The sequence below is a fragment of the Lissotriton vulgaris genome, unplaced genomic scaffold, assembly GCF_964263255.1.
Source record: "Lissotriton vulgaris unplaced genomic scaffold, aLisVul1.2 SCAFFOLD_618, whole genome shotgun sequence".
NCBI lineage: Eukaryota > Metazoa > Chordata > Amphibia > Caudata > Salamandridae > Lissotriton > Lissotriton vulgaris.
The window spans coordinates 60,301-86,774 of record NW_028240653.1 but is presented as its reverse complement, the minus strand read 5'-3'; the positions used below and the strand labels follow the sequence as shown (position 1 = coordinate 86,774).

The following is a 26,474-nucleotide window of genomic DNA, read 5'->3' as shown; positions in this document are numbered from 1 at the left end:
ATAGCGATAATTATCGCTATTGCTTGGTTAGAGACAAAAATTTACCGCTGAGCTGCGGCGATTTTTATCGCAGATAAACCCTGGTATTACCAAGGTTCATCGCAAATCCAATAAAAATCGGCCGCAATGCATGAATATCGCTGAAAAGTTAGCGATAATCAAGCATTACCGAGCTAATGCTCTTAGCCATGTTATCCACCTCCCATTGGTTAAGAACTGCTCAGGGCAGGTGTTAGCTTTTGAAGATATTCGCTCTTAGCGCGAATATCTCCAAAAGTTGGTAATAGGAGATAGCGATGTTAGCGACTGTTTCCAGTCGCTAATATCTTGGCACGCCCACTTTGCATGTCATTAGGGATAAATATCACTGACATGCAAAGTGGAGCCCAAGATGGTCGCTATCTCCTACTATCTGTCGATAACTGGTGTTAGAGACAGCTAGGTAATAGGGAGATAATTTTATCTCCGCTTTCTTGGCTTTTAAAGCCAAAAAAGCAGAGATAAACCCCCTTGATAATATGCCCCTTTATATTTTACTTGTATCAGTTCTCAATTTTTCATAAACGGAATGCAACAAGGAACAAAATCTTTCTTCCCGATTCTCTATAATTTGCTGTTGCAAACCTTCAAGAAAAAAAACAACATTGACCACTACATTGGCATAGCAGTTGACACCTAAACTATGTTCAAACTGATAACCAATAATCTCTTCAACAGTGTCCTTTTTCTTTTTGCTTTCAATCACAACATTATCTTGTTTTTTCCCTTATCTATACCTTCACTACAGATGTACTCATTTGTTCTTTTTCTTCCTACTACACACTTTTTAAATACAGGATATTGACCTAAATTAGGAGCATGAACTCTTCTTTTTTTTTGTTTTGTTTTTTGGTAATCCTCATAAACCATAAATGGAACTCTTGATGGGATACTGACACCTCAATGCGCTTTGGTCGTTCTATTCCGGCCCTAGTTGGTTTTTTTTTTGGGCCAAAAGCAAAGTGGTAAGCCTGCGCCCTCAAGTGGCCTCTGCCTTCCCTTCCATACTCCTTTTCATCGCTCAGCATGAACTCTTCTTAACCGATTATACTCTTTTACACAGTTTGCATCTGCAGTAACCTTTGTGTCATCAAAATCAATCAAAAACAAACCAGATACATTTTTGACTTGCGACAAAGCAACATATGCCATACCCTCTTCAAACACAGTATTTCCAATTTTCACCAAAGCACTTTCTACTCTTAAACGTTGACATTTATGAATAGTGACTGCATATGCCAGAGAAACTGGTAACTGTTTTCTACGGACATATACATCTTTAACAAGCATAAAGCAAACTGAACAACGACCAATTTGTTTTACTTCTTCAATCTGATCAAATTAAATTTTTAAAAATGCAATACCATCTTTATTCGGATAATTAACAAAATCCACAACTTTGCCTATTGCTCCATTAACTAAACCTTTTTCTACATTCAAATTACACCTTAAAATTACCCAACAGTTTCTACATACATATAAATTATTTTCCAAACAAGCAGTTTTAAATATCGATTTTTCTAAAGAATCTAATTTTGTTTTTAACTTTTCTGTCAAAATATTAGTGATTCCTTCAAGCTCAATTTTATCAATAGCTTCCATTTTTATTACTTCTTCATTTTCCAGCTTCAAAAATTGTTTGTTGAGTATAGAACACTCATGCAGAGTTTGCAAACTATCGTTATCGTGGTATATTTGTAGAGCGCAGACCTGTCACCCCAAGGGCATCCTGGCGCTTCGAACGATGAACCAACAATTTCAACAACTTAGCCTGTCCTGGGGAAAAGGTGGGTTTTTAACGCCTTCCTAAAGGTTGAGAGATCCTCAAACTATTACATGTTTTCCTCCAAATAACACGTCATGCTCAGTTTTAAGAATTTGCTGTATTTTTAAATGCACAAAAGCAAGCATTACGTTTGAGACGATGCTTACCTCATCAATAATTAGAAGTTTCATTTTCTTCAGCACTCTTGAAATTTCACCACAAAAAGGTTCTCCAGACTCCTTGTAATATTCCAATTTGTTTTCATGCTCCACAGGTAGCATCAATAAACGATGTAATGTAATTCCTTTAACGTTTTGTGCTGCTCACCCTGTTGGAGCAGTTACAACACGAGCCAACTGTGACTCAGTTGTTTTCTGTAGATAAGTGGTGATTACTTTAATTTAGAAACTTTTTCCTGTTCTAGCTTGTCCACTCACATACATTCGGATAGGTTAAAAAGATGAGCATATACATTCTTTCTGTTCATGAAGAAATCCATGGTCAATCTGTTGTCTCACTTGCTGATATATTTCTTTCTGTTCAACATTTAGTTGTTCTTCCAAATTTGGTAAGTCTGTTACATCTTCTTGAGCTTGATGCATTACTGTTTCCACCTCATTAATGGCAATTGCTGCTTCATTTTCAACAATTGGTTGTCCTAGTGGATCTTGACTCAGCGCAGCAGAACTTTGACTGTCTTGAGAACAGTCTCTAGCAATCTCAGCTGCAATAGTAGCTTCTTTGTCAATTTCATTGTTCAACATTTTCACATAATTTCCAAAAGTAGTACATTGTATGTTATCTTTACAAGCATTGAAGGAATCTTCATAGCTCTGAAAATCTCCAAGTAATTCCAAATCTGAACGTTAAACAGTTTCAAAAGAGCTAAATAGTAAAATTCCCTTTTATCAGCAGTGTAGCAACTCAGCTTCCTGTGATTAATCAAATTTCCTTTCGTTTGTTTTACCAAACATCCTTCAGATCCAATCACTCCATATTTTCCATCATTGATGTTCTCAGTAGTATTCCGTTTAAAAGTGTAGTTTTGCAGCACTTCATAAAGACATGTTCTCAAGATGATGACTTCTGCTTGGGTAATATGTGTCCAACATATTTGTTTTCAAAATATCTGTACTTTCTGGATCTTTTTATGCTAAATAGTCAATTTCTTGGACAGATTTTAGTACCCGATTTCGCATTGCAGCAAGACCTAGACTTATCCAAATTATTCTTCTAGATTTGGAGTATAGACTTGCAGATGATAACCATTCTGGGCATTCATATGCTCCGATTTCTTGATGGGATAACATCTTCAAACTGAAACTGAATATTTTCTTACTTAGACTCTTTTCGTGAGAAATTTCTTCCCACATTTCTTTCAATTCCGTCTTTTCTGATTTTGTAATGTAGGACGTTACATATCAAGCAACAGCAATGGAATTGTCCGCAACATATTGAATATCCATGTTAGCATTCCACATGGACAGAATAACTGGATTGTAGTCATTTATGTATTTTGACTCTTCGCTCCTTCTTAAATTGTAGGTATTTTTTGGAGACTTTCGTGTGATGACATGTCACATAGCTGACATAAAACTATTCACTCTTCCTTTGGATATTACAGGACATGGAAATGCAAAATGACATTTGGTATAGAACTTATCCTTAGACCTGTACTTTCGTCTGCAGTATTTTCCACATCGATGGCTTTGGAATTGTAAGACTTGTTGTCTTAAGTTGCTTTCTTCTGTGCTTTTGGGTATAGCACATGTGGCATTTTCTTCAATAAAAGGCAAAACAGTATCATCTGAATCTATTCCCAATTTTGGGGCATCCTTGTTCCATAATAGCATATGTATATGAGGAGCACCTCCTGCTTGATACTCCTTTCTCCAAAAAGAAATCCACTACTTCTCCAAGAGGAGGATTCTTTTCATTGCAGATAAAATACATCATAGCTTCAAATCTATGATTGAAATACCTACATACGTTAACAGTATCCAAAGAGCACAATTCTCCAGGTGTCTTGTATTCAATATCAGACACCGCCAGCCATATTAGGATTTGCATTGGGACATGCCTTTCCGCGGCGGCAATACCGCCACGAAAATGAATACGGTCTTTTCTTTGGGGGCCCGTTGCGGGCCTCCAGGCTGAAGGGGGGTGGGTGGTGCACATGGGGGGTGCCTGCTGCTTTGTACATGCATTTTTAACCTTGCGGCGGGTGCTGCTTCAAGCAGCACCCGCCGCAAGGTTAAAGATTGCAACAGAGGGACTGCCGCTGCCCCTGCGGATGGTCCCTCTACCTCGGGGGTGGCGGACGGACGCAGGTCCGTCCGCCATCCTAATGACCCCCCTAGTGTGTAAAATATAATAGAAAACAATCAATATCAAACATATGGATGAAGCATAAAACAAAGCCAATCAATACATTATAGATGTAAATGGCAAAAACAAAACACATAATAAGTATAGCGAAGCCTTGCGTTCTTTCAGGTAATCAATATATACATATATGTATATATATTGTAGTCTATCTAAATTTGTTTATGTATGTTGATGATTAAACATACCAGTGATGATATGGAATAGGCCAAATAAAAAATATGTGAAACAGGTAAAAAGCAAAAATTAAGAAGTTATTTTTATACAAGAATACTTCATGTAGGCTTTTGTAGCATATGTGGCAAAAAAATATTGTTTGTCCGTTGGTTGATTCACGTGTTGAGTTCATTCCTCATCATAGGGTGCACATGCAGCATTCATTGTGTCTTTACGAAAACCATACAGAGCATGTGTATAGTTGACAATCCGTTTGTTTGATGGACCAGCGTTTGGTTGCTAGTCTGAGACCCTCAATGGTAGTTGCGGCTTGACTCCAGGGGGTTTGAAAGATGACAGCAAATCAACCTACTCATCAAAAGCTGTGCTGAAAAGTGCCACAGGTGCTATTGCTCTGTCATAGGTAGCATGCCTTGGATGGGACAAATGCATTGCTCCACATTATTTCTGGTGCTCATGTGGAGGTTGAATAATTGTTTCCATACCAAGATAAACCACTGGAGGCAGCTTCAGTAGTAAGTCCAAGATGATTTTAGTCAGACAGTTTATGCACCACAACGCAGGTTTTACTCTGTAGCATCTATTTTGCATCTATTTGGCAAAATGCGAGCATCCAGTGCTTGCTGAGTTCAGATAGCCAAGCATGTACCATGTAGCATACCAGAGCTTTGTTCAGTTTGAAAATGGGTACTTCTTGTTAATTATTTCCTTGTCAGGAAGAGAGAAAGATGATGATACCACAGCGGATTAGCAGTATGATAATTGGAAATCTTCTAAACAGGCTGGAGAACAGAGAATGAATAAAAGACATAATCAGTCTGAATACTGCTTTAAATCCAGTCACCACACCAGATCCAATGAGTTTAAAAACATGCACACCACCAGTTGTCACAGACAAATTGCATTTGTATATGCTATCTGCAGAATTCATTGGGTAATGTGTGTATAACTGCCTCTGAATTTCTGAAGCAATTCCATCTGTCTTGAGATTATAAACTTCAACCACCGAAGTCAAAGGGACTTCTTTTGGCACTAGAACATACACCGACTAATTTAACTCATCTATGCGCATAGATTTCATGCATATACTGGCCAAATGGTTTTCCTAATGATATTTCTAGGCAGAGGATACATGGTCCTTCCACAACACAGTGTTGTTTATGAAACTGGTATCCGGTAAGGCTGGCTGCCCACAGCAAGTAACATTTGCTAAAAATAAATGAGAACTGGTATTCAGAAGCTCATATTGTGTGGGGATGGATGCAATGGGGGAAACAGATAAAACACAAAGCACTGCACATTCCGTGCAATGATATGGTGTCACAGAGAAAGGAGTGTCCAAAGGGATTTTTACAATTTGCTGTGCTGATATACACAGGGTTGTCTTCATTTTCATTTAACCAACAGATGTGGAAAAAAGGAAATTTAAATAATTCGAACACTTGTGTGCATAGTTTAATAGCAGCCAATGGATATATATTTTTGACATTTGTGAAAAGAAAAGGTTGTAACTGGCAATTACATAATACTGTGTACTAAGGTAATAGGAGCAGTTTTACTGACTGTAAGTGGTACATCTTCAACTTGTTCTATACCTAATAGGGTGTATGTAGACCCCTTCTCTGCCTGTGTTTTTTGTGTGAGTGTCAAATTATATGGTTCAACTAAGACTGTTTCACTTGAGAAGCTGCCAAGGCAGACAACCTGATCTAAGTGTTTGTAGCTCCCAATTTAATTGTGTAATTGCTCTAAACTGAGCTTGCCCGTGTTGTAATAAATTCAGTTCTCCTATTAGGATGTCTAAGGCTGAGGACAAAATGTGATTTCATGAGTACACTCTTTCAGAAAGTGTGTGCATTCCATTGTCTATAACTTTATAAAAAGTTTGCTTAATCTATTTGCCTAGATTCGTTCTACAGCTTCTTTCTCCGAATATTTGTTTCATTCATTTTAATTGGTACAGCTTTCTATGGCAAGGAATTTTCTTCTTTTTAGGATGCGGTCCCAAAAAAAAGTAAAACAAATCCATGTTAATTGAAGAAAAGTGCTCTTTCACAACTGAAAGACTAGAGTTTTCCAAACATCATTGGCATAGCTTACCTACACTACATGTGATAACTACTGCAAGTTTGTGTGTGTTGTAATCTGGATCAAGCAGATTACATTTAGGTCCAGAAGTGCTTGGTAAGAACATGCTAAATGTATGTATGAGAATCATACCTGCATGCAGTATAAGACTAAACTTTCAGCAGAAAATTGGGCTGAATTATAGGTTCCATTTTTAATCTTATAATCAATGTCTGACTGAGAAGTAGGGTCAGGGTTTCTGATCGTCTTAAAAACCCCTCATTCACAAAATAATATGTGCAGTATATCATGGTTCTACGTAGAAGTGGTTGGTGAAAAGCATCATCATCGAGTCTTGATTATGTTTTCCTGCACCTGGAGGAGGACCAACTGGTATTTACAGAAGTTATTAGAGAGCGTGAATGTAAAGGTACAGTGTCATTAAAATTACCTCCATTTGTTGATCTAATTTTTTATTATGTCGCAGATGGGGAAAATGGTAAGAAAAAAGGGATGGTACGGTACTAGAAGAGTTACAGTTCTATTGCACCAGTCTTTGGCGGGTCGACATGTTTCAGCCTATGTGTGCCAAGTAGGGTCTGGGGGCTTTCTTTAGGACTAATGGGAGGTACGTCGTTTTGCTGTAATGTGCAGAGGTAAGTAGTACACTTACCCTTCTTCTTAAATGAGCATATTCAGACACTTACGAGTTGTAGATGTGACTGTGTCTACAACTTATTCTGAGGGAAACTGACCTCCGTTCAGCGTTTGAACTCTCTTGTGAGTCTTGAAAGTAATGTGCTGTCTCCATCTACCGTGCCCCCGTAACTAGTAAGTGTCCCAATACGCTCAGTTAAGAAGAAGGGTAAGTGCACTACTTACCTCTCCACATTACAACAAAACGACTGGGTATTTTACCATCATTCATTAGATTTGTTATCACATGAAGCAATTGCAATGTCTCAAAGGGTCCCATAATCTGATATGGAACCTTTTCCCAAGCTATGTCCTCAGGCACTGGATAAGCTGTAATGTTCGCAGCATTGTGCCCTCTTCTGGCTCTGTAAATAAAAATGTAAGTTTCATACTTGTATAGCGCACTACTCACCCGCAAGGGTCTCAAGGCGCTTGTACGAATACCGCTGTGGAACCCGTCCTGGCTTTCCCTGTGAGGCGTCCACTCCTGGGCACCCCCAAGGTGGAGGCCAGGCATCCTTAGCGTTGTGGGGGCTGTCGTGGAGATTAAGCAAGCTATTGCCCAGAGTTGCAGAGTGGGACTCCATGATTGGAATAGGCACGAGGCGAGAATTATCAGGTACGTGGAATTTTGAGCCCAAGACCCGCCGAGGCGGGGAATCGAACCCTTGTCCCAGGCTAGACCTCTGCATCAGGGTCTGCCGCTCTAACCATTAAGCCACACTTCTCCACTTCTCACACTTCTCTCTGTGGGATGAGGAGTGTGGCTGTAGTTCACGAAACACAGGCAGAGAAATTGTTCTTGATGGAAAATATGTCCATTCAGTAGCAGTAGAACGATGAGTATTGTTAACAATCACATGATAAAAGAAAAGTTCCCAAAATGATCTAGGCATAGTACCATGGAGAACTCAAATACTTGCCATGAAGCCATTGTCAAGCATGAAGCAGTCTCTGTCAGTGAGTATCTGTAGAAGGGGTTGAAAAGTCTACTGTGAAATATCCAGGTCATTTTCAATATTGTTGGTCTCTTGAGGCTTACAAAAGGGTACCAGTGCAAATTACATAGCGGCAGGTGGAATCTCATAGAAACCATCGAATTACACTAAGACAGAAAGTGTGGGTTTTTGAGGTTGTGGCCCCAGTAGCTCTCCAAAACAAATGAAGTGGACCCCCAACATTCTTGAGTAAAAAGGTGAGGTCACCTACTTGGTGGACCTAGACACTTTCAGAAGTCTTCACCGGGTTCTTCATGTGAACAGTCCATAGTCTTTTATTGACAGGGCTGACATGAGCTTGCTCATGGCAACTGAGGATGGACAGGAGGAAGAGAAGGATCCTCTTCATGATCTCCTCTCTCAGGACCCTGTTGATGGAGTTGCTTTGACAGGCAGCCTCACTAACCATCTGCAAGCTGATTGTATGCAAGTCCTTAATTAGTTCCCACACTTGTTTTCTCTGACTCCAAATCAAACCAACTGGTGTACCCATGAAGTGATCACAGGTGACAGTCTGCCTGTAAAGAGAAAAATCTACTGACAGCCTGACCATGTCAGAGACTGCATCAGGACTGAGGTCCAAAAGATGCTAGAGTTGGGGATCATTGGGATATCAGAGTGCCCTTGGGCTAGTCCTGTGGTCCTTGTGCCAAAACCTCACACCCAAGATAGTAAGAGAGAGATAAGGTTTTGTGTAGACAACAGAGTTCTCAGTGAAGTCACTAGGACTGATGTCCATCCAATTCCCAGGATATATGAGCTGATTGATACTCTGGCCACAGCCAAGTACCTTAGTACATTTGACCTGACTGCTGGCTACTGGCAAATCAGACTGTCTGAGTATTATCCAAGCCAAATACAGCATTTTCAACTCCTAGTGGGCATAATCAAATTATTGTAATGCCGTTTGCTTTTAAGGATGCACCTACCATATTTCAGAGGTTGGTGAAAAAAATTCTCACAGGTCTGGACATCTATAGAGCAGCATATCTAGATGATATTGCTGTCTTTACCTCCACCTGGGAGGGTCACCTGGTCCACCTCAGGAATGTAATACCATGTTTCCCTGCACTAGGTGAACAAAATAGAGCAAAGTCATCTGGACTACAGTTAAATTCCCCTTATTGAAGGACTGACAGGCTTCCTCTCAGTTCTAATATGTCTATATATCCGGATCTAGAAGAATTCCCCCTTCCCACACTCCAAATGACTGACACCTGTTATTAAAATGATTGGCGGCGGTTTTTCTGATTCAGCTACCACCATACCTCATCGTTCACACGGTCCATCACCGGAATGGATCATTCACAATCTCCTGCTCTTGGAGACATAAGGCTTGACAAATGGTGTAATGAGGCAGCAGGCGCAGATTGGCCCACAGAGCTATGGATGTGGTTGCCACTATATGACCCAGGAAGTGAATTAATCCGTTGCCTTGCTGACAATCTCTCTGATGCCATGATTTGAGACTATAGAGATTGGAGATTCAGAGATCTGCCTACTGGTAAAATCACTTTGCCTGAGTTTGTCCTCAAATGTGTCCCAATAAGTTGTGTATCTTGAACTGGAACCAAAAAATTGAACAAGAGGTTATCTTTTTAAAGAACTCTGCACAGCGCAAAACCTGTGCAGGGGAGGTAGGAATAAGATTACCCAACATATCCCTGGAACTAGGTTCATTTCCACCCAAGCTCAAAACCTACTATATTAGACCACTCCAGAAAAAAGAAAAACCCCAATACATCAATATATTTCAAATTGCCCACTCTTATTATTTGATTGAGAGGTGTCTACTCATCTTTCAAAATGTATTAAAGAAAATAACTTGAAATCTGTAAGAAATGTTTGGTAATATTTGAGAGCAGTGAATACCCATTTGAAATAACCACAATCCTTGTTATGTCCTGCTCAGCACGCATGCTGGTCATTCCAGAACTCTTGCAGTGAGGGGCAGAGAGTTCTGGAATGGTCAGTTGAAGATTGACAGTTGGCTTAAGAGTTGTTACTGGCTGGCAGTCTCCTTTCTTGCTGTTGCCCCCCTTAGCTTCTAATAAAATACTTAACTTACTTACCTTCTTTACACCGGTTACTCTTTGTTTTCCTTCGGCTGCCAGAATGTCAATGAGCGACTATGAATCCAGTTTTGTTTTTACTGTTCAAACACAGAGGCTCTTCCTGCTGCCTGTTGCTTCGCACAGAACAACCTCGGGAATCTCTGACTACTCTGAAGTTATCAGCCATGGAGGTGCTTACATTTACCAATTATGTATTTTCAGGGTTAAATTGGGATAAAAAATTGTCCGGGACAGGCAAAAAAATAGTGTCCTACATTTGCATCTTGACTTTCCGCAAAGCACTGCTTTGGTGATGTTTTATAAAAAGAAGGTGGGGTGGTCTCTGACAGAGGCATGTTTTCTTAACTTTACTTAGATAAAAAAATGCAGGGATTTGCTCACACTGTTGAAACATACCTGAAAACAAGTGAAGACACTTTTGCTCAGTCCCCCTGCCCCCGCTCAATATGCATACATTAATGGGCCGGCCAAGGAGAAAAAGGGAGTGACACCTCTGCCCGTTGGTAAAAGGGTGGTAATGGACGCCCACCTGCCTCCAGAGAGGCCACTCAGGCACCCACTGGGCGTTGCCATAGTCCGGTCGGCTAACAACAAGGGTCAGAATCTTAATTTTCCTTGCTGTAAGTAGTAGAAATGGGAAGGCTCTTCTCAACAAGCGCACAGTTTGAAAACAGGAGCCTGATCCCTCATAGAAAGGGGTTGTTCAAATCTGACACCCAAAATTCTTGACCATAAGTTTGAACGTAGGCACTGAGCCAGGTGCAGAAAGCCACCAAATAGGGGTCCATAATTGTTGATCCTTGCTGAACAGCAATATCTCAGTTTCACAGGTGTTCAGCTGGAGACAATTGTCTGTCATCCATGCAGTAATTGCTGTCATTCCAGCAGAAAGGTTTATTTTGCTTTGGCCAGATCTTTATCAGAGGAGATTAAAAGCTGTGTATTGTTTATTGGTATGATATTGTATCAAATTCAAATGCTTTTGCTGTCTTGACAAGAGGTGTAACAGATATTTCAGGTGGCTGTAGCCTCAGGATTGTGTGTTGAGGATTCTTTGGTGAACTATATTATGGTCTTATCGCAATACACTTTACTGTATCACTAGTTTAACACCTTTCATAGCACTGAGAAGAAGGAAGGTTTGTGATATGTTATTCTCCAGATGGTTGTTAAAGAAGAAAAATGAGGGGAATGAGTTTTCAGAAGGTCATTCTGATACATTGCTTACAAAAACCAAAAATAATTTTCTCATGAGTCAATTGAAAACAAAGACAACATGATGTTGTTAGGAGAAGCAACGATGAAGTGTGGTTACCATGTTTTATTTAAACTTCCCAAAACTCTTGTCAAAAAGGGGCATTTCAAGCTTGGTCCTGTACACAGAGTGGTTGACATATGTGATGATGATTATGCAGTAAAATTGCAGAATGGAAAGTGGTGGCACAGTGAACGAGTTGTTAAAGTGAAGGATACTTGTGCAATGGTTGCTTTTACTAAATTGTTCATAAATGATTTACATTTTCTGGTTTACTTTGTGTTTCAATGCTTTAGTATTCAGTTTAAATTTTCTCTTTAATTTACTCCATTTTTGTTCTTTGTTGCTTCCAAGTTTTTTTGTTGGCTATTTGTGTTTTTGTTCTTGAAAAAGGGAAGCCTGTTATGTCCTGTTCAGAATGTGTGCTGGTCATTCCAGAACTCTTGCTGTGTGTGGGACACATGGTTCTGGAACAGCTGAAGAATGCTATTACTTTCTTGCTGTGCCCACATAATTTTATTTTCAAATAAAATACTTAACATGCTTACCTGCTTTACACTTCGGACTCTTCATCTTCCTTTAGCTGCCAGACTACTAAAGTCCCTAACTAAACCTGTGCTCAATCAGCTGTTAGCTATGGCACAGAGAAAACAGGCTTCACATAGAGGCAATGTGTAAAGTATTGATACAACACTAAAACAGTAATAAAGTCAAAATACAAAACAATAAAAGTCTCAGAATGAAAACAAGAGAAAAATGTAATAAGCAAAATGACAAACAAATTGAAAAATGACAGCAACATGTCAAAAATCTAAAAAGAGAACCCAATATCATTTTTAAAAACATTTAAGAAGATATAGCTCCAAGAAGCCCAAAGTGCCAATGATAATCAGTGATCACAGTCGAACTGGACCAATTTGACACTGACTCTGATGGAGCATGGGTTGGAATCATTAACCTTGTTCGTCCTGGTCAAAGATTTTACCTTCTGACTTTAGTCTTTTGTGTTCCAATCCACCACAGTACACTTATAAAGCCCAACAAAAGCTGATGGGAGGCTTTTAGAGACTCGGAGGATGGCAGGTTAGAGGCCAACATGATGGTCCAGTCCAGGTCCAACCAGCTGGGCAGCTGCAGGAAAGTGCCCATGTGTATCGTGTTGTGTTCCCATCTTTAAAAAGAGGGCAGTCTTATTACCCTTGGAGGCCTCTTCTTTGTCTCTGGTACAAGCAGGAGAGCAGGCCTAGTCTTCTAGGCTCTTCTCAAGGTTCAGATCTTCCACAAGTACAATAGTATTCTGATGTGGGTGTTTGGAGTTGCCACACTTATGTCTGGCACAACCTATTTGTAGGAATGACCCCTGGGGGCTAACTAAACCTACTTTCAAGATGGCCGAAGTCTTCAGCCGTACTACGCTTGGGCTCTGAGGGCTGGGTGACGTGTCTGGGTGTGTACTATGGTAACCCCAATGTCCTCCCTCATGTAGCTCTAAAGTCCAGTTTTAGGCAGTCTCTGTACCTCAAGCAAACTCAGAGGCAGAGGTCCGGTAAAATCAAAGATGAGCTTTCAACAACCAGACATGGGATGCACACAAACTCTTTTGGCATTTGGTCTCTCTCCTTTAAAGTGCAACACATATTATATAGAAAACCCTACCAGATCTATCAAGCAGGGTGTGAAATTAAAGCAGGACTTCACACTTAAATGTCAATAAGGATGTTTACAGCCCCACCCTGGTGGTCACTCTAAACCAGTTCTGGGGTATATTTCCTACCCACTGGGGTTGGTGTCTGGTTTACTAGAAGGACAACAGGGGAGGAAGGTTCAGGTATGGGCCATATCTGCATGTAAAGCAAAAAAATAGGTGGAAGGATCCTCTGGTAACTTTCACAGGGAGGGAATGATTGTTTTGTGTCACAGTCAAACAGCAAAGAGTTCTAAACCATTGTTTTTTAATTTTAGATTGGAGTTAATGTCAATGTCCTGATGAAGGTGACACCATTTTAAGTACACCGAAACGCCGCGTCGACTGTTTTTCTTGACTGTTTTTAACATATATGTATATATACATTATAACATGATGTGTTTTATTAATTTTAGAATGTAACCCTTAAGGGAGGTATCTAATAAAGTGTAAAAACTTTTTTTAATCAATTTTCTTTGCATATGTTTGACATTTATTTTAATTTGTATATTACATAGTGACACAACCGTAGACTACCACTAGATCTAGGATAAATAGCTGCCCTCTGAGACCCGTGACAGGTCCATTTCCCCACAGTCTTGCTGAATAATTAGCAACTGGAATTTATTCCACAAAAATCGCAGGGTGTGTCTTTTTGGCCATATCTGCATGTGACAGCGGAGGCCCCTATGAAGTACACCTAGGGTCTGGGCACAGACCATAGGCCATCCAGTGAAAATGAAGACAACACCTCCCTTCACCTAAAACCAATTTCCCTGTCCCAGGAGTAGTTCACACCCTACCATAGGGGAACAATCTAGCTGCTGAGTGACAAATTAAAACTTACAGAAAGGTTTCCAAAGCCTTTAGGCAGGCAAAAATAATGTTTTCTAAAGTACCTTTTCTCTAATAGCTGGACAAAACTTGACATTATAATTACATTGAATTTCTTTTAGCTGCTAAAAAACGTACTTGAAACATTTCTCTAGATTTTACCAATCCAAAATGAGCATTATAAGGTTTTATAATGTAATCCAACATTCCACTAGGGAAGCAGTCAGCCTTGCTACAATCAAAAAGGTTCCTATGCTTTTTCACTGTTAGGACATGTGGTATATTATACTTCTACGTGTCCTACTTTTATATACCATACACCCTACCCTATAAGGTGCCATATTAATATTTTCAAGGAAGATTTAGGCCTTTTGAAATTATTTATTTTGAAAGTTCAAATTGGCAGCGCACAACTGCAAAGCCAGGCTACAGTGGTATGCCTGGAGACATGCTTTAATCTTTCACTGTATTGCTTGGCATAAGGGGTGCTGCAACCCACTGGTGACATTTACCTTACAGGCCCTGGGTTCTCTTTGTACCATGAACTAGGGACTTATAGGAATGTTAAATGAGCCACTTAAGCATATACCAACTTCATCCTATTTAACTGAGGAGCACAAACACTTTACCACTAGTAGCATAAGTAACATGCACAGAGTTCTACAGTCAGCAAAAGTACAGTTCAGCCAAAAGCCAAAATGAGATCTTGGATGACCCTGCAGAAAGGGCAACTTTCCAGTAATATCAGACCAACAGTCTCTCTTCAGATCAGGCAGAGGCACAGAGTCAGTGGTGATAATCATTGGGATAGCCTAAAAGTCCCAGTGGATAAGAATACTGTAGTAACTCTATTGCTTCTGGACCTATCAGCTACATTTGGTATTGTCCACCACATCATACTACTACAAATAACCCATCAGAATACATCAGAATACATGAAAAGTGTCTATGGATTGCTTCTTACCTCAGAGACAAAGCATGGTTTACCTAAAACCTTTCACATCAGCTCCTTGCACCCAGAAGTGTGGAGTCCCTCAGGAGTACATCATAGCCCTGTATTAATTAACATCTACCTAATACCTTTAACTGACTTGATTGAACCATTCAACCTCACCTGTTACAACTATGCACATGACAGGCAAATCATTCTAAAAATGGACGGTGCAGAAGACCTCTACAAATCAAAACTTAACAAATGCATTTGCTCCATAAACATATAAATAACACCCAGTAGTCAGCACTCAACGGTAGCTTAATTCTCTTGCACTAATAAGGCATTTCTGCAATGAGTCCTGTCCATCACCAAGTACTGTACCAACCCATAAACCAGCCATCATCAACTGAACAGAAATCTAGTAACTGAAGAGATCGCCCACATACTGCTTGTCAATCTGAGGACTCTAATCTAGGCCAAAATTGCAGGTCCTAACTATCTGCATACGATGATCGTTTCTTTACATCTCACAATGGCATTTAGACATGGGATGATAGTTACTAAGTCCACCCTAGGAGGTCTCCACTCTAGCCACCACTTCTCTCCGCCACAAAGCTGCTTTGAACCAAAAACTTAAATTAAATATCAGGTTGGACAACACAGCACAGTAACCAGCTAAGTAGACTATGATAATGAGAAATACCGGTAAGAGCTGTAGAGCTGGCAGAGTTGCCAGCATAATGAAAACCATAAATTGTGTGCCTCTCTCTCATATGTCATCATCCCTCATACTGCTGCATCGCATAACACAGCAATCACACCTCAGGGGATATCACTCACAACATGTTAACACTTCTCTGATATGATTAAAAATCAGGATTGGAATGTGCCAACAGGGTTGCTAGCAGGATTAGCTACAGAGTCACCATACTGAAGAGTTTTGCTAGAATATATTTTCTTACTGGACACCGATTGTATATTAGTCAGGTTCTCTTGATTGCTTTCGAACTATAAGCAGCACTGAGTAGAACCCCTCTAATTGTTCTCCCAGAGAACTGTACCACTGCACATTTCAATACCTTTCTGTGTAATCAGGTCAACAGTGCTATTTATTTCAGTTAAGTAGTCCATTTAGGACATCTGCCTGTGGAACTTACAAAATATCTATTGAGTAACCCCTTCCCAGCAATTGCAAAACCCTCTTGTCTCATATTGTCACTTCCCTTATTAAATAAATAATTTAAATCGGCCTTCTACTGATTGGGACTCAGGATCTGGGAGTGGCCATGACAGTCAGGTATCATTTGAGAATATGGCTCCCTGACCTCAAGCCCTCCCTCAAAACGGGATGTCAAGAATGAGACGTGGCATGGAATGAACCTGAGAAACTTGAAAGAAGTCTCCACTATAGAATGGTATTAGCATCTTTCATCTATTCAATGTCTTGAAATGCCAGATGCAAGGACAAGGAAGCAGGATCAATAGGTAGAAACTGGTCAAACGGTTCCTGTTCCTGAACTGGAACATTTTCTATGATTCCTAAAATGTAACAGGACTTTGTATTAGATCAACACAAACTTCACAATAAAGGAACCCAGTCCACACGTACAATCAGTAAGTGTTGGTGGGTTTTGGTTAGCTCACAGTACCACATCCAACCCTTAAACTGATCAGGGTAACAGATGTTATTGTCAACCTCGACCATGACACTCTGATTCTCAAGGAATCTGTGAAAACAGATCTAACCCTTCTGATTGGTCACTCTAGCATGCCCAATGTGAACTCAAGAAAGATACAACAATGCATCCTTAAACATTTATTGAGATCAGATCATTAGAAAGATGAGACGTTGCTGTAATCAGCAGTAGTAGAATGGTAAACATTGTGAACAATTCAACCATATTGATTGTTACCAATGTCTACTTACTCCTATCTCTATTTAATCCTCCACTAAAAAGAGCGTAGCAGGAGTACACTTCTGCCAGATCGGTTGAGATGGTCTAACCTCATAGATTGGTCTTAGGTGTCAGGAAGCCAGTCGCAATGTGCAGGTTAGCAGGATGGATGGTCGGAGTCAGCAAAGCTGCATCTCAGTCACAGTTTGCAGTGGGTCTGCGATAATCCCAGCATGGAAATGCTCCTCTTACCAAGCTTTAGCAAGAAAGGCATTTACATAGCAAAGTATTGTTCTGATCAAACTATGGCAGAAGTACAGAGCAGTTCATTTGGTTTCGCCTTGCTAAAATGAATTTTCTCTTAATGAGCACAAAAAGAAGGGACAACAATGACAATGTGTCCTTAATTTACAACCCTGGAACTAACTGTTCAGACTTCAGGGCGTATGCGCCTAGCAGAGATACACATACAGCATATTTGCGCGTTAGCAGGCACGTGTGGCAAAAGGCACCATGAGAAAGAGAAGTCAACCTAAGGCATTGAATCTAAAATGGAGACTATACATGACCCATGCAACAAACTGTGACCTGAAATTTTAAAATATGTTTCATCACGTCCTCCTTTTGGGCACCCTGTGTGTATTTACCTTTGGACATTTTATTTTCTGACTCAAACTCATCCTGGACACCATTCCTTTGTTAGAATGCCCTGGCCATGCAACAGCCATATCAATAATTGCTTGAAGCTACCTCTGTGACAAATATATCGGCCTGTCTTCATCACCAGGTTCCTCTTTTGTAAGAGAATTATGCCCCATCCTTGCTGAACACTTTTAAGACTCCATTGTAAAACAAACAAAATAGAAATACCACTCTCCTATTCTACCTAAGTTACTTTGACTGCCTATTTATAATTGTGGGAGTTGCCAAACTCATTGCACAGTAGACCATTCCCTATTTGGGAAACATTTTCTTGTGCTTCTTTGTTATTTTTAACCATACTTCGTATTCCTACGAAGATAAACTACAGTACTCCTCAGCTCGTAAATAATATAAAACTGCTTTTCTGGCAGCCAAAGCAACCTACTTCTCATGAAGAATATTAGACTCCCAGAATAAGTCTAAGGAAATTTTCTTGATAGTTAACGACCTCTGTAACGCTGAAAGGATCCTTCCAAAACAAACTCCCACTCAAGATCTATGTGATTCCCTAAACAATTTCTTCCTGGAGAAGATTTCAGTCATTAAAGCAAGTATTCCAACTACACTGCTCAGAGAATCGATGGACACTCTGGTAGTCAATGCCTCTACCCTGGAAAATTTTCCTCTCCTTAGCATTTTGACGCTCTCAGATTTATTGACTCGTGTCAAATCTGGCTCCCCTACCGACTGCTGTCCCCCTCATTATTGTGAGAGATGTTTTTTCCCATCTACCCCACAGCGGGTTACCTTTCCTTAACGAGTCACTGACGTAGGGCAGGGTTCCTTCTGCCTTTAAGAATGCCATAATTGTCCCCCTACTTAAAAAACCTGGGGCTGACCCTACGAACCTTTCTAACTATTGGCCCATCTCTCTTCTCCCTTTTCTGTCCAGGATCTTAGAGGACCATGTGACTAAGTGCCTAACCAATTTTATAGAGCAGTCAGAATTCCCAGAGCCGCATCAGGCAGGTGTTAGGCCTGCTCACTTCACTGAGGCTGTAATTCTGACTCTGCTGGACACCATGAGAGCTAATGCCGATCGAGCTGTTGCCCAGGCATTAGTATTATTAGATCTGTCGGCCGCTTTTGACACGGTCGACCATAAAATCTTGTTGGACTGTGTCAAACAGACCGGCATCCTGGGCACTGCCTATAACTGGATTAGATCTTTTCTTGAGGGCAGAACGCAAGCTGTTCGTCTCACCCCTTTCAACGCTTCTAAACAGGTTACCTCATGTGGAGTCCCACAGGGCTCTTCCATCTCGCCTCTCCTTTTCAACCTGTATCTCCGGCCTTTGATACATTCTTTAAAGCATATGATGGTTACCACCTTTAATTATGCGGATGACCTCCAGCTGGTTTTTTACCTTGGACAGTTCCACCGACTCCATTCTTCAATTTCAAACTACCATGCTTCATATTCAGAGCTGGATGGACCGCAAACATCTGAAATTGAACCCGGGCAAGACTGAACTATTCCTACCCGGGAAGAGTCAACTTGCCTGGAGCCCTCACTATTGGCCTGTGGAACTGGGCCCCCCCTCATCCTTCTTCATCTGTAAAAAGCCTGGGGGTCATCATCAATGCTGACCTCTCTCTCAGAGGCCAAGTGAACACAGTGGTGTCATCTTGCCTATTCCAGCTGCGCAGGATCAGGAAAATCGCCCACCTGCACACCCACTCTGCCCTGATACAGGTTGTGATCGCCTTGGTCCTGTCACGCTTAGATTTTTCAAACTCCATCTATCTTGGCCTCCCTTTGGGCCTACTCAAGCATCTTCAACCGGTACAAAATCAGGCCGCTAGGTTAATTCATAAGCAACCTAGATGGCTATCTGCTAGACCTATGTTGAATAAACTTCATTGGCTTCCTATGGCTCAACGCATTGCTTTCAAGACTGGGTGCATTGTCTTCAAAGCTTTGCATGGAAATAGCCCAAAATTCATTAGCTGCAGAATAGTTAGGCATCTACCTTCTCGTGACCTGCGTTCTGCCCATCTTCAGTTCTTGTCTATTCCTACTTTCAAGCTCAGACGCAAGGGGGGGTGTAGGTTCTCTTATCTCACCCCAATATTCTGAAATTCTTTGCCATTACCAATCTGGATGAGCAATAATCTCCTGGCGTTTAGAAGAATGCTTAAAACTTGGTTATAAGAACAAGCTCTCGGGTGACTTCCCTTGGTGTGACTCCTGCCTGATCAGCGCTATGAGCCCGTTGGGTGAACGTGCGCTTTATAAATTCCTATTAAGATAAGATACAATAAGATTCCAAGAGAATGTCTTGTTGGTTGGGCATTTTCCATCCAGGTACCATGCACCTTGAACCTGTGACTATTCAGAGTTTACAAAATCTTTGAAACAAAGATTTTTCCATATCATTTTATGTTTAGTTTCTTTAGTCTTGGTGATTATACCGTCTTACTTGCTGAAGTCTAGCGCCAAGTGACCCGTTAGGGGATAGCGCACTTTATAAATACTCTTATAAATCTACATGGATTTTGATATGGTGTTGTCTGATGGAAGTATTTTATGTCTGAGTCGGGCGAGCGCACTGTTTCAAGATGGCAGCCCCTCGCTGATCGGAGGCGAAATTGGCCTGTTTTAGATTAATATATGCCGATTTACTGCTGGCATTTTGATTTTTTATTCTAAGCCTGGTGCTGCAAGGAGAGCTGAGAGACATTGAGGTGAGCTGCTCCCCGGTGCTGGTGTGTTTTTCTCCCAGGAATTCCTGTCAGAAGGGTGGAGAGCAGCTTGGGAAAGGGCGAGGCTGAGGCCTGGGCCAATCCCACAGCTGGTTTAAGCTGCTGCACACTGCTTATTCATACTGTTTTTCCTCATTTACCAGTATTGCTTTGACAATATTGCTTTTGACTGCTCTATTATTGTTGCCTACATTTGTTTCTCTTTTACTTATGGAGGGAAAGCAGTCACACAGTATGTCTTCTAAATGAAAGAAAAAAGTTTCTCCACCACCAGTAAAATCTAAATTAGTGGACATTAATGAGCCTTCATTAACCACTTTATTGGAGGAACTTCAAGCTGTGCATTCCAATCCTGATAATATTGCGACTGTGATAAAAAATGTACGTAAAGATATGGCAAGTCTTTCTATGAAGGTCTCTGACAATGCTAATAAAATTCAAGCCAAAAAAATTAAGTTAGACCATCTTTTGCCCATCGCAGCCAAAATTGAGCCAATTAATAAATTACTATTAGATTTGGAAAATTGCAATAGACAATACAATCTGCAACTTTTTAATTTACCAGAGGATGTAGAAGGTAATGACTGCAGGGCTTATCTAGAAAACCGGATTCCTGGTCTTTTGCGTATGAAATTTCCTGAAAAATTTGAAATCGATTAGACGCATAAAATACCCTCGCAATCCAAGACAAGTTAGTCCTTCGCAAATGATTTTCAAAGTGCTACGTCATCACCATCTAATTTTAATAAGAAAGGCAGCCAGAGATATCGCTTTCTTTAATCGTCAATGGGAATAAAATTTACAATCATCAAGACTTTGCTAAAGAGACAGTCAATATTCATAAGGATTTTGAAAACTTTAGGCTTAGAAATGCTGGTTATAAATATGGTTTGTTTGATCCATCTACTATGCGAATCTGGAAGGATGGTTTTTCTAAATCTTTTCAGCATCCTGAAGATCTTCGCCGTTTTCTGGATTTGCAGTCTCAGTCTTCGATGGAAACAAATGCAGATACCACATGAATTCACTGTTGCCTAATTTTTACTGCCAGTATGTTTAATTGATTGGAGTATTCTTTTAGGGCTTGTTTTGTGGCTTACTCTTGATATGCGTGTGCACGATTGAAATGTTCTATATGTGTTTCTATCTTTTTTGGTTATTATTTTTGTTGTATGTTGTTTTTTTTGTGTCTTTTATATTTCAATTCTCGAGCTACTATTCTTTTTCTAATTTACCTTGTTCAGCTATTTTCCTCTCTTCCTTTTTTCATCTTTCAAAATGTCAAGTGGTAATGTTATTAAAATCGTTGTTTCATTCAATGTTGAAGGCTTAAGGCACCCTGTTAAATGTGCTAACGTTATGGAGCATTTAGCAAGGTATAAAACGGATATTTGTTTAACTCCTTCGCTGCTAGGCCTTTCCCCTTCTCTGCTAAGCCTTTTTTGGACTATTTGGGGGAGTTAGTGCTTTGGCCCCTGTAACCTTTTGATCACATCAGGTATTCACACCAAATTTGCGTCCTTTTATTCCAACATTATAGGGACTCTAAAGGTACCCAGGGTTTGTGAATTCCCCTGGAGGAGACCCAGAAATTTGCCAAAATACAGCAAAATTCTAGTTTTTTGGGCAAGAAAGTGCTGCATAAATTCAAGTGTCTGTTTTTTCCCTTCAAATGGTATCAACAAAGGGTTTGCGGGGCAGAAATCACAATTTTCACAGATTTTAGGGACTCACAGACTTTTTTCAGAAAACCAACATTTTTTACACAGTTTTGGAATTTTAATGGGACATGGCCTATTTTTGCAGTAGTTTTTGCTTTCAACCTTCTTACAGTTAATGGTAGAAATGGGTATAAAAGAAATAATGGATCCTGAAAAGCTATACATTTTAGGAAAGTAGACACAATTTTAAATTCAGCAAGGAGTCATTTGTGTAGATTCTACAAGGTTTCTTTATAGTAATTAATAGTTGAAAAGAGGAAAAATTGGAAATGCGTTGAAAAAAACAGCCATTTGTGCCAACGTGTTCACCTGTAACTTCTTCTAATTATGACAGATATTTGAAATCAATATACCATTATATCCGCTAGACCTTTCTGGTTGTGTGGGATATATAGGACTGGTAGGTGCACCCAACGAACCCAGAGCCAGTAACTGAGCACCGTCTTGCAATGTTGGTGTCCATGAAGAGCCCGACCAGGTAGGCCTCGCTGGCCTCCTGCTAGGCCATGACTGCGGAGCTCTGGAAGGTGCAGGTCTGTCTTGAAGTCCTGGGCGAACTCCCTCACCAAGCGCTGGAAGGGCAGCTTGCGGATGAGGAGCTCGGTGGACTTATGGTAGCGGCGGATCTCGCAAAGAGCCACGGTGCCTAGCCGGTAGCGGTGAGGCTTCTTTACTCTGCCGGTGGCAGGCGCGCTCCTGCGGGCAGCCTTGGTGGCCAGCTGCTTGCGAGGCGCTTTGCCACCAGTGGACTTGCAGGCTGTCTGCTTTGTGCGGGCCATGGCGGAAGCGGTCTTTCTCAGCGACGAGCGAAGAAGAATGGTCTCTGCCGGGGAAAGAGCCCCATTTATGCATTCGAAGATGGAGGGCTGCTCTGGTTGGCTGAAGAGACTGCCCCACGTCCAAAAATAGCCAGCGGTGTGCAACAATTGGTTACTGAACTGGAGGCTGAAGCCTATTTGTCCAATGAGCTGGGGATAAAGAGTAACCCTTCAGTTAGATGATGTACGTTGGAGCCGTACCCCGCGCTTCGGTCAGCCTTTGGCTCCATGTCCATCCATCCATCTATCCATTCATTTGTAGTCACGCAGCCACTGGCCCCCCTTCTCGGTCCTGGTCAACCAAAAGAGCCGTTTATATGCCCAAGATCACACACAGCACTCGCGTGTGGAAAGGTCAACCAGGAGAGGAGCCCGAGATGTCATAAGCACACCGCCCTTGGTCACCCTGGAACACGCCCCGTTACCTGCACACGATTTAAAGTTCACAATCGCCCGCTTTATGCAGTGAAAGCTCCAGGACACACACGTTAGCACACATTTAATATAATCTGACCCCCTTTTTACTTTTATATAACGATTTCAATCAACACAGCACCAAAAGAGCAGATAATATATAGCCAAGATCCCACACGGCACTTGCGTGTGAAAAGGTGCGCTATGGATTTACCGTGCCGTTTATTTTTGAGAAATTGGAGCTTTTGGTGGGTGTAAATGTGGGGATGAACATGCTCTCGTTTGGACCGTTTGGATGGCTCTTAAAAGAGCCGTTGTGTTTGCAATGTCTCGGTGCAAGCCCTTACTTCTTCTTGGGCGCTGCCTTTCTGGGCTTTGCTGCTTTGGGCTTGGCTGCCTTGGGTTTGACTACCTTGGCAGGGTTTTTCTTGGCTACTTTGGGCTTTGCCACCTTGGCTTTTGCTGGGCTCTTGGCAGCATTCTCAGCGGGGGCAGCCTTGGACTTCTTGGGGCTCTTGGCTGCCGCTGGCTTCTTGACCTTCTTCGGGCTTTTCTTGACCCCCACAGACGCCTTTTTGGGCTTCTTGGCGGCAGGGGCTGCTTTCTTGGCCGCTGGTTTCTTGGTCTTGGAGGCTGTCTTCTTGGCCGCCTTCTTGCCCTCCAGATGCTTCTTGTTCACCTTGAAGGATCCGGGGTCCCCTGTGCCCTTCAGCTGGGCTAGGGAACGTTTGCTGACCAGGCTCTTGAGGGAGGCCTTAACGCAGCTCTTGCTCTTGTCCGCATCATAGCTGCTGGCGATCAGCACCTTCTTCATGGCCACCAGGGAGACTCCTTTCCTCTCGGGCGAGGCGGTCACCACCTTCAATATCATATCAGACACGCAGGGACTGGTAGGCTTCTTGGCCTTGGAGGCCCCCGCTGTTTTCTTCTGCTTCTTCTTGGGGGCAACCTCAGCGTCTTGCAATGTTTTTTTATTATGTACTGGATGTATTTCTAAAATTGGAACAAAATATAGAGTTTAGAAACAGTTGGTATTTGCACATTCCTGAAATTGTGAGTACCCATAATAGCATGAGAAATATAGGACATTTTTCAAAGTGACTTTTTTTTTATACATTGTCTTTCATTTGGAAGGCTGAAATGCATCGAACGTCAATAGGTAATACCAGTTGCTCTACAATTCTTTGTTACCCTAAGTCTCCCAATAAAAATGGTACCTCACTTGTGAGAGAAGGCCTAGTGCTCGCGACAGGAAACTGCCCGAAACGCAACATGGACACTCCACATTTTCACAGTGAAAACTGACCCCTTTTATGCAAAGTGCCTAGCTGTAGATTTCGAACCCTACCGCTGCCGGCACCTAGGGAAACCTAGCCAACCTATACACTTTTGAAAATTAGACACCCGGGGAATACAGGATGGGGTGACTTGACTGGCTCTCACTAGATTCTATTACCCAAAATCCCATACAAGCCTCAAACTTTCCTAACTTTTCTGTGGTGGAAAGTTCTGGAATCTGCATGAATCCACAAAATCCCACCTACCCTGCATTCCCTAAAGTCTTCCAAGAAAAATGGTACCTCACTTGTGTGGATAGGCCTAGTGACCACGACAGGAAACGTCCCAAAACACAACATGGACACACCACATTTTCACCGTGAAAACTGACCCTTTTTTTGCAAAGTGCCTACCTGTAAATTTTTAACCCTAGCTCTGCAGGGACCTAAGGAAACCTAGCAAACCTATATATTTTTTAATACAAGACACCATGAGGAATTCAGGATGGGGTGACTTGACTTGCTCTCTCCAGGTTCTGTTACCCAGGATCTCTTGCAGACCTCAAACTTTGTAAAACAAACACATTTTCCTAACGTTTCTGTGGTGAAAAGTTCGGGAATTTGCGTGGATCCACAAATTTCCCACCACCCAAGTGGTGGAAGATGTGGCCAGATTGAAAGATCACAACTTTCTAGATGTAATTCCTCCCATGCCCAAAAAAAACAATCCCTGTAAGAGATGCAGAGTCTGCTTGCGAAGAGGTATGCGGAAGGAGTCGTATGCACTGTGCTGATTGTCGTTCTAATCCTAATGTGTGTGCCCACAGATTGTATCACACTATAAAGAGTTTTTAGGAGCAACTGTGAGTCAAATAGTGTACTGCCTGGTCTGTATGGTTTTATATAGCTGTTGTTCAGTTTCACGACTGGCATTAGAATGAAGTCTTTAGTTACTGCTGTTGTTTTTGTAGTTATAGTTTTGTATGTAGATGCAATTGGTTTGTTTTCGTTCTTGTTAAAAAAATGTATGGTGGTGTGAATGGACTTGCGCCTAGCTTTCATTGTGCGTGGACTGGAGCTTGGCTGGCAGTGTGCATGGACTGGCGCTTGGCTAGAGGTGTTGTTGGGCTGGTGCTTGGCTGGCAGTGTGTATGGACTGGCGCTTGGCTGGCGGTGTGTGTGGACTGGTGCTTCACCGGCGGTGTGCGTGGACTGGGGCTTAGCTGGCAGTGTGCGTAGGCTTGCTTTTGCTAACGGCGTGTGCAGGCTGGCACTTGGCTGGCAGTATGCGTGGGCTGTCAGTGTGGGTGGGCTGGTGCTTGGTTGGTGGTATGCGTGGGATAGCGCTTGGCTGGCAGTGTTCGTGGGCTGGCACTTGGCTGGCAGCGTGGGTGGGATGGTACTTGGCTGGCAGTGTGTGGGTAGTGACTTGATGTTGGTCATTACACACTCTGCTAGTAAAACTCTACTGCAGACACTATGTAAACCTCCAGCCGGTGTGATTGCTGTGTCAGTTATGTGGGTGTATGAAAGTGATGGGCCCTTAAAAAGCGCTGTCTGTTGAAGTGAATTTTGTAATGTGCTGGGCCCGCGACTGGCAGTGTGAATGGTCTTGTGTGTCACGTATGAAAGGTGAGTGAATGGCATGTAAAGAGGTTGGTGCCTTGCCTTGGCTTTACTGCTCACAAGCTGTACGTCATTGGTTCAGGTTTTTAACCTTTTAAATATCAACAGTGCCTTTCCTTTTTGTGAAATCTCCTGTTAATAAAATGTACATTTTGAACCTTTCACTCACCCTTGTGCCAAATCCAACAGTATGTGTGTGTAGTTGAAGAACATATGGATAGGCATATTTTTCTCATCGGTCTTTCTGTGCTAAGGTGTAGTCTGTCTCTATGGAAAATTTACCAACTTTATATATTTGTGTAAAGTAAAAAAAAAATGGGGATTGCTGGGTGGTGTGCCTCTTATGGATCCCAACTAGTTTTTTTACTCACAATGCCATGTAAACCTCAAAATGTGACTATAGTAA

The 26,474-nt window shown here is 41.5% G+C and overlaps 1 protein-coding gene across 1 annotated transcript; it reads right to left on the bottom strand.

Moving 5' to 3' along the window:
* Positions 1–21,063: 21,063 nt before the first annotated feature.
* Positions 21,064–25,504, bottom strand: LOC147672915 (uncharacterized). Its single transcript, XM_086947921.1, has 2 exons — positions 25,324–25,504; positions 21,064–24,158 (listed from the first exon to the last, which is right to left on the bottom strand). Exons 1-2 carry the CDS (start codon positions 25,502–25,504, stop codon positions 23,509–23,511), a joined length of 831 nt encoding a protein of 276 aa, XP_086804047.1. The 3' UTR covers positions 21,064–23,508.
* Between the last annotated feature and the right edge of the window lie 970 nt (positions 25,505–26,474).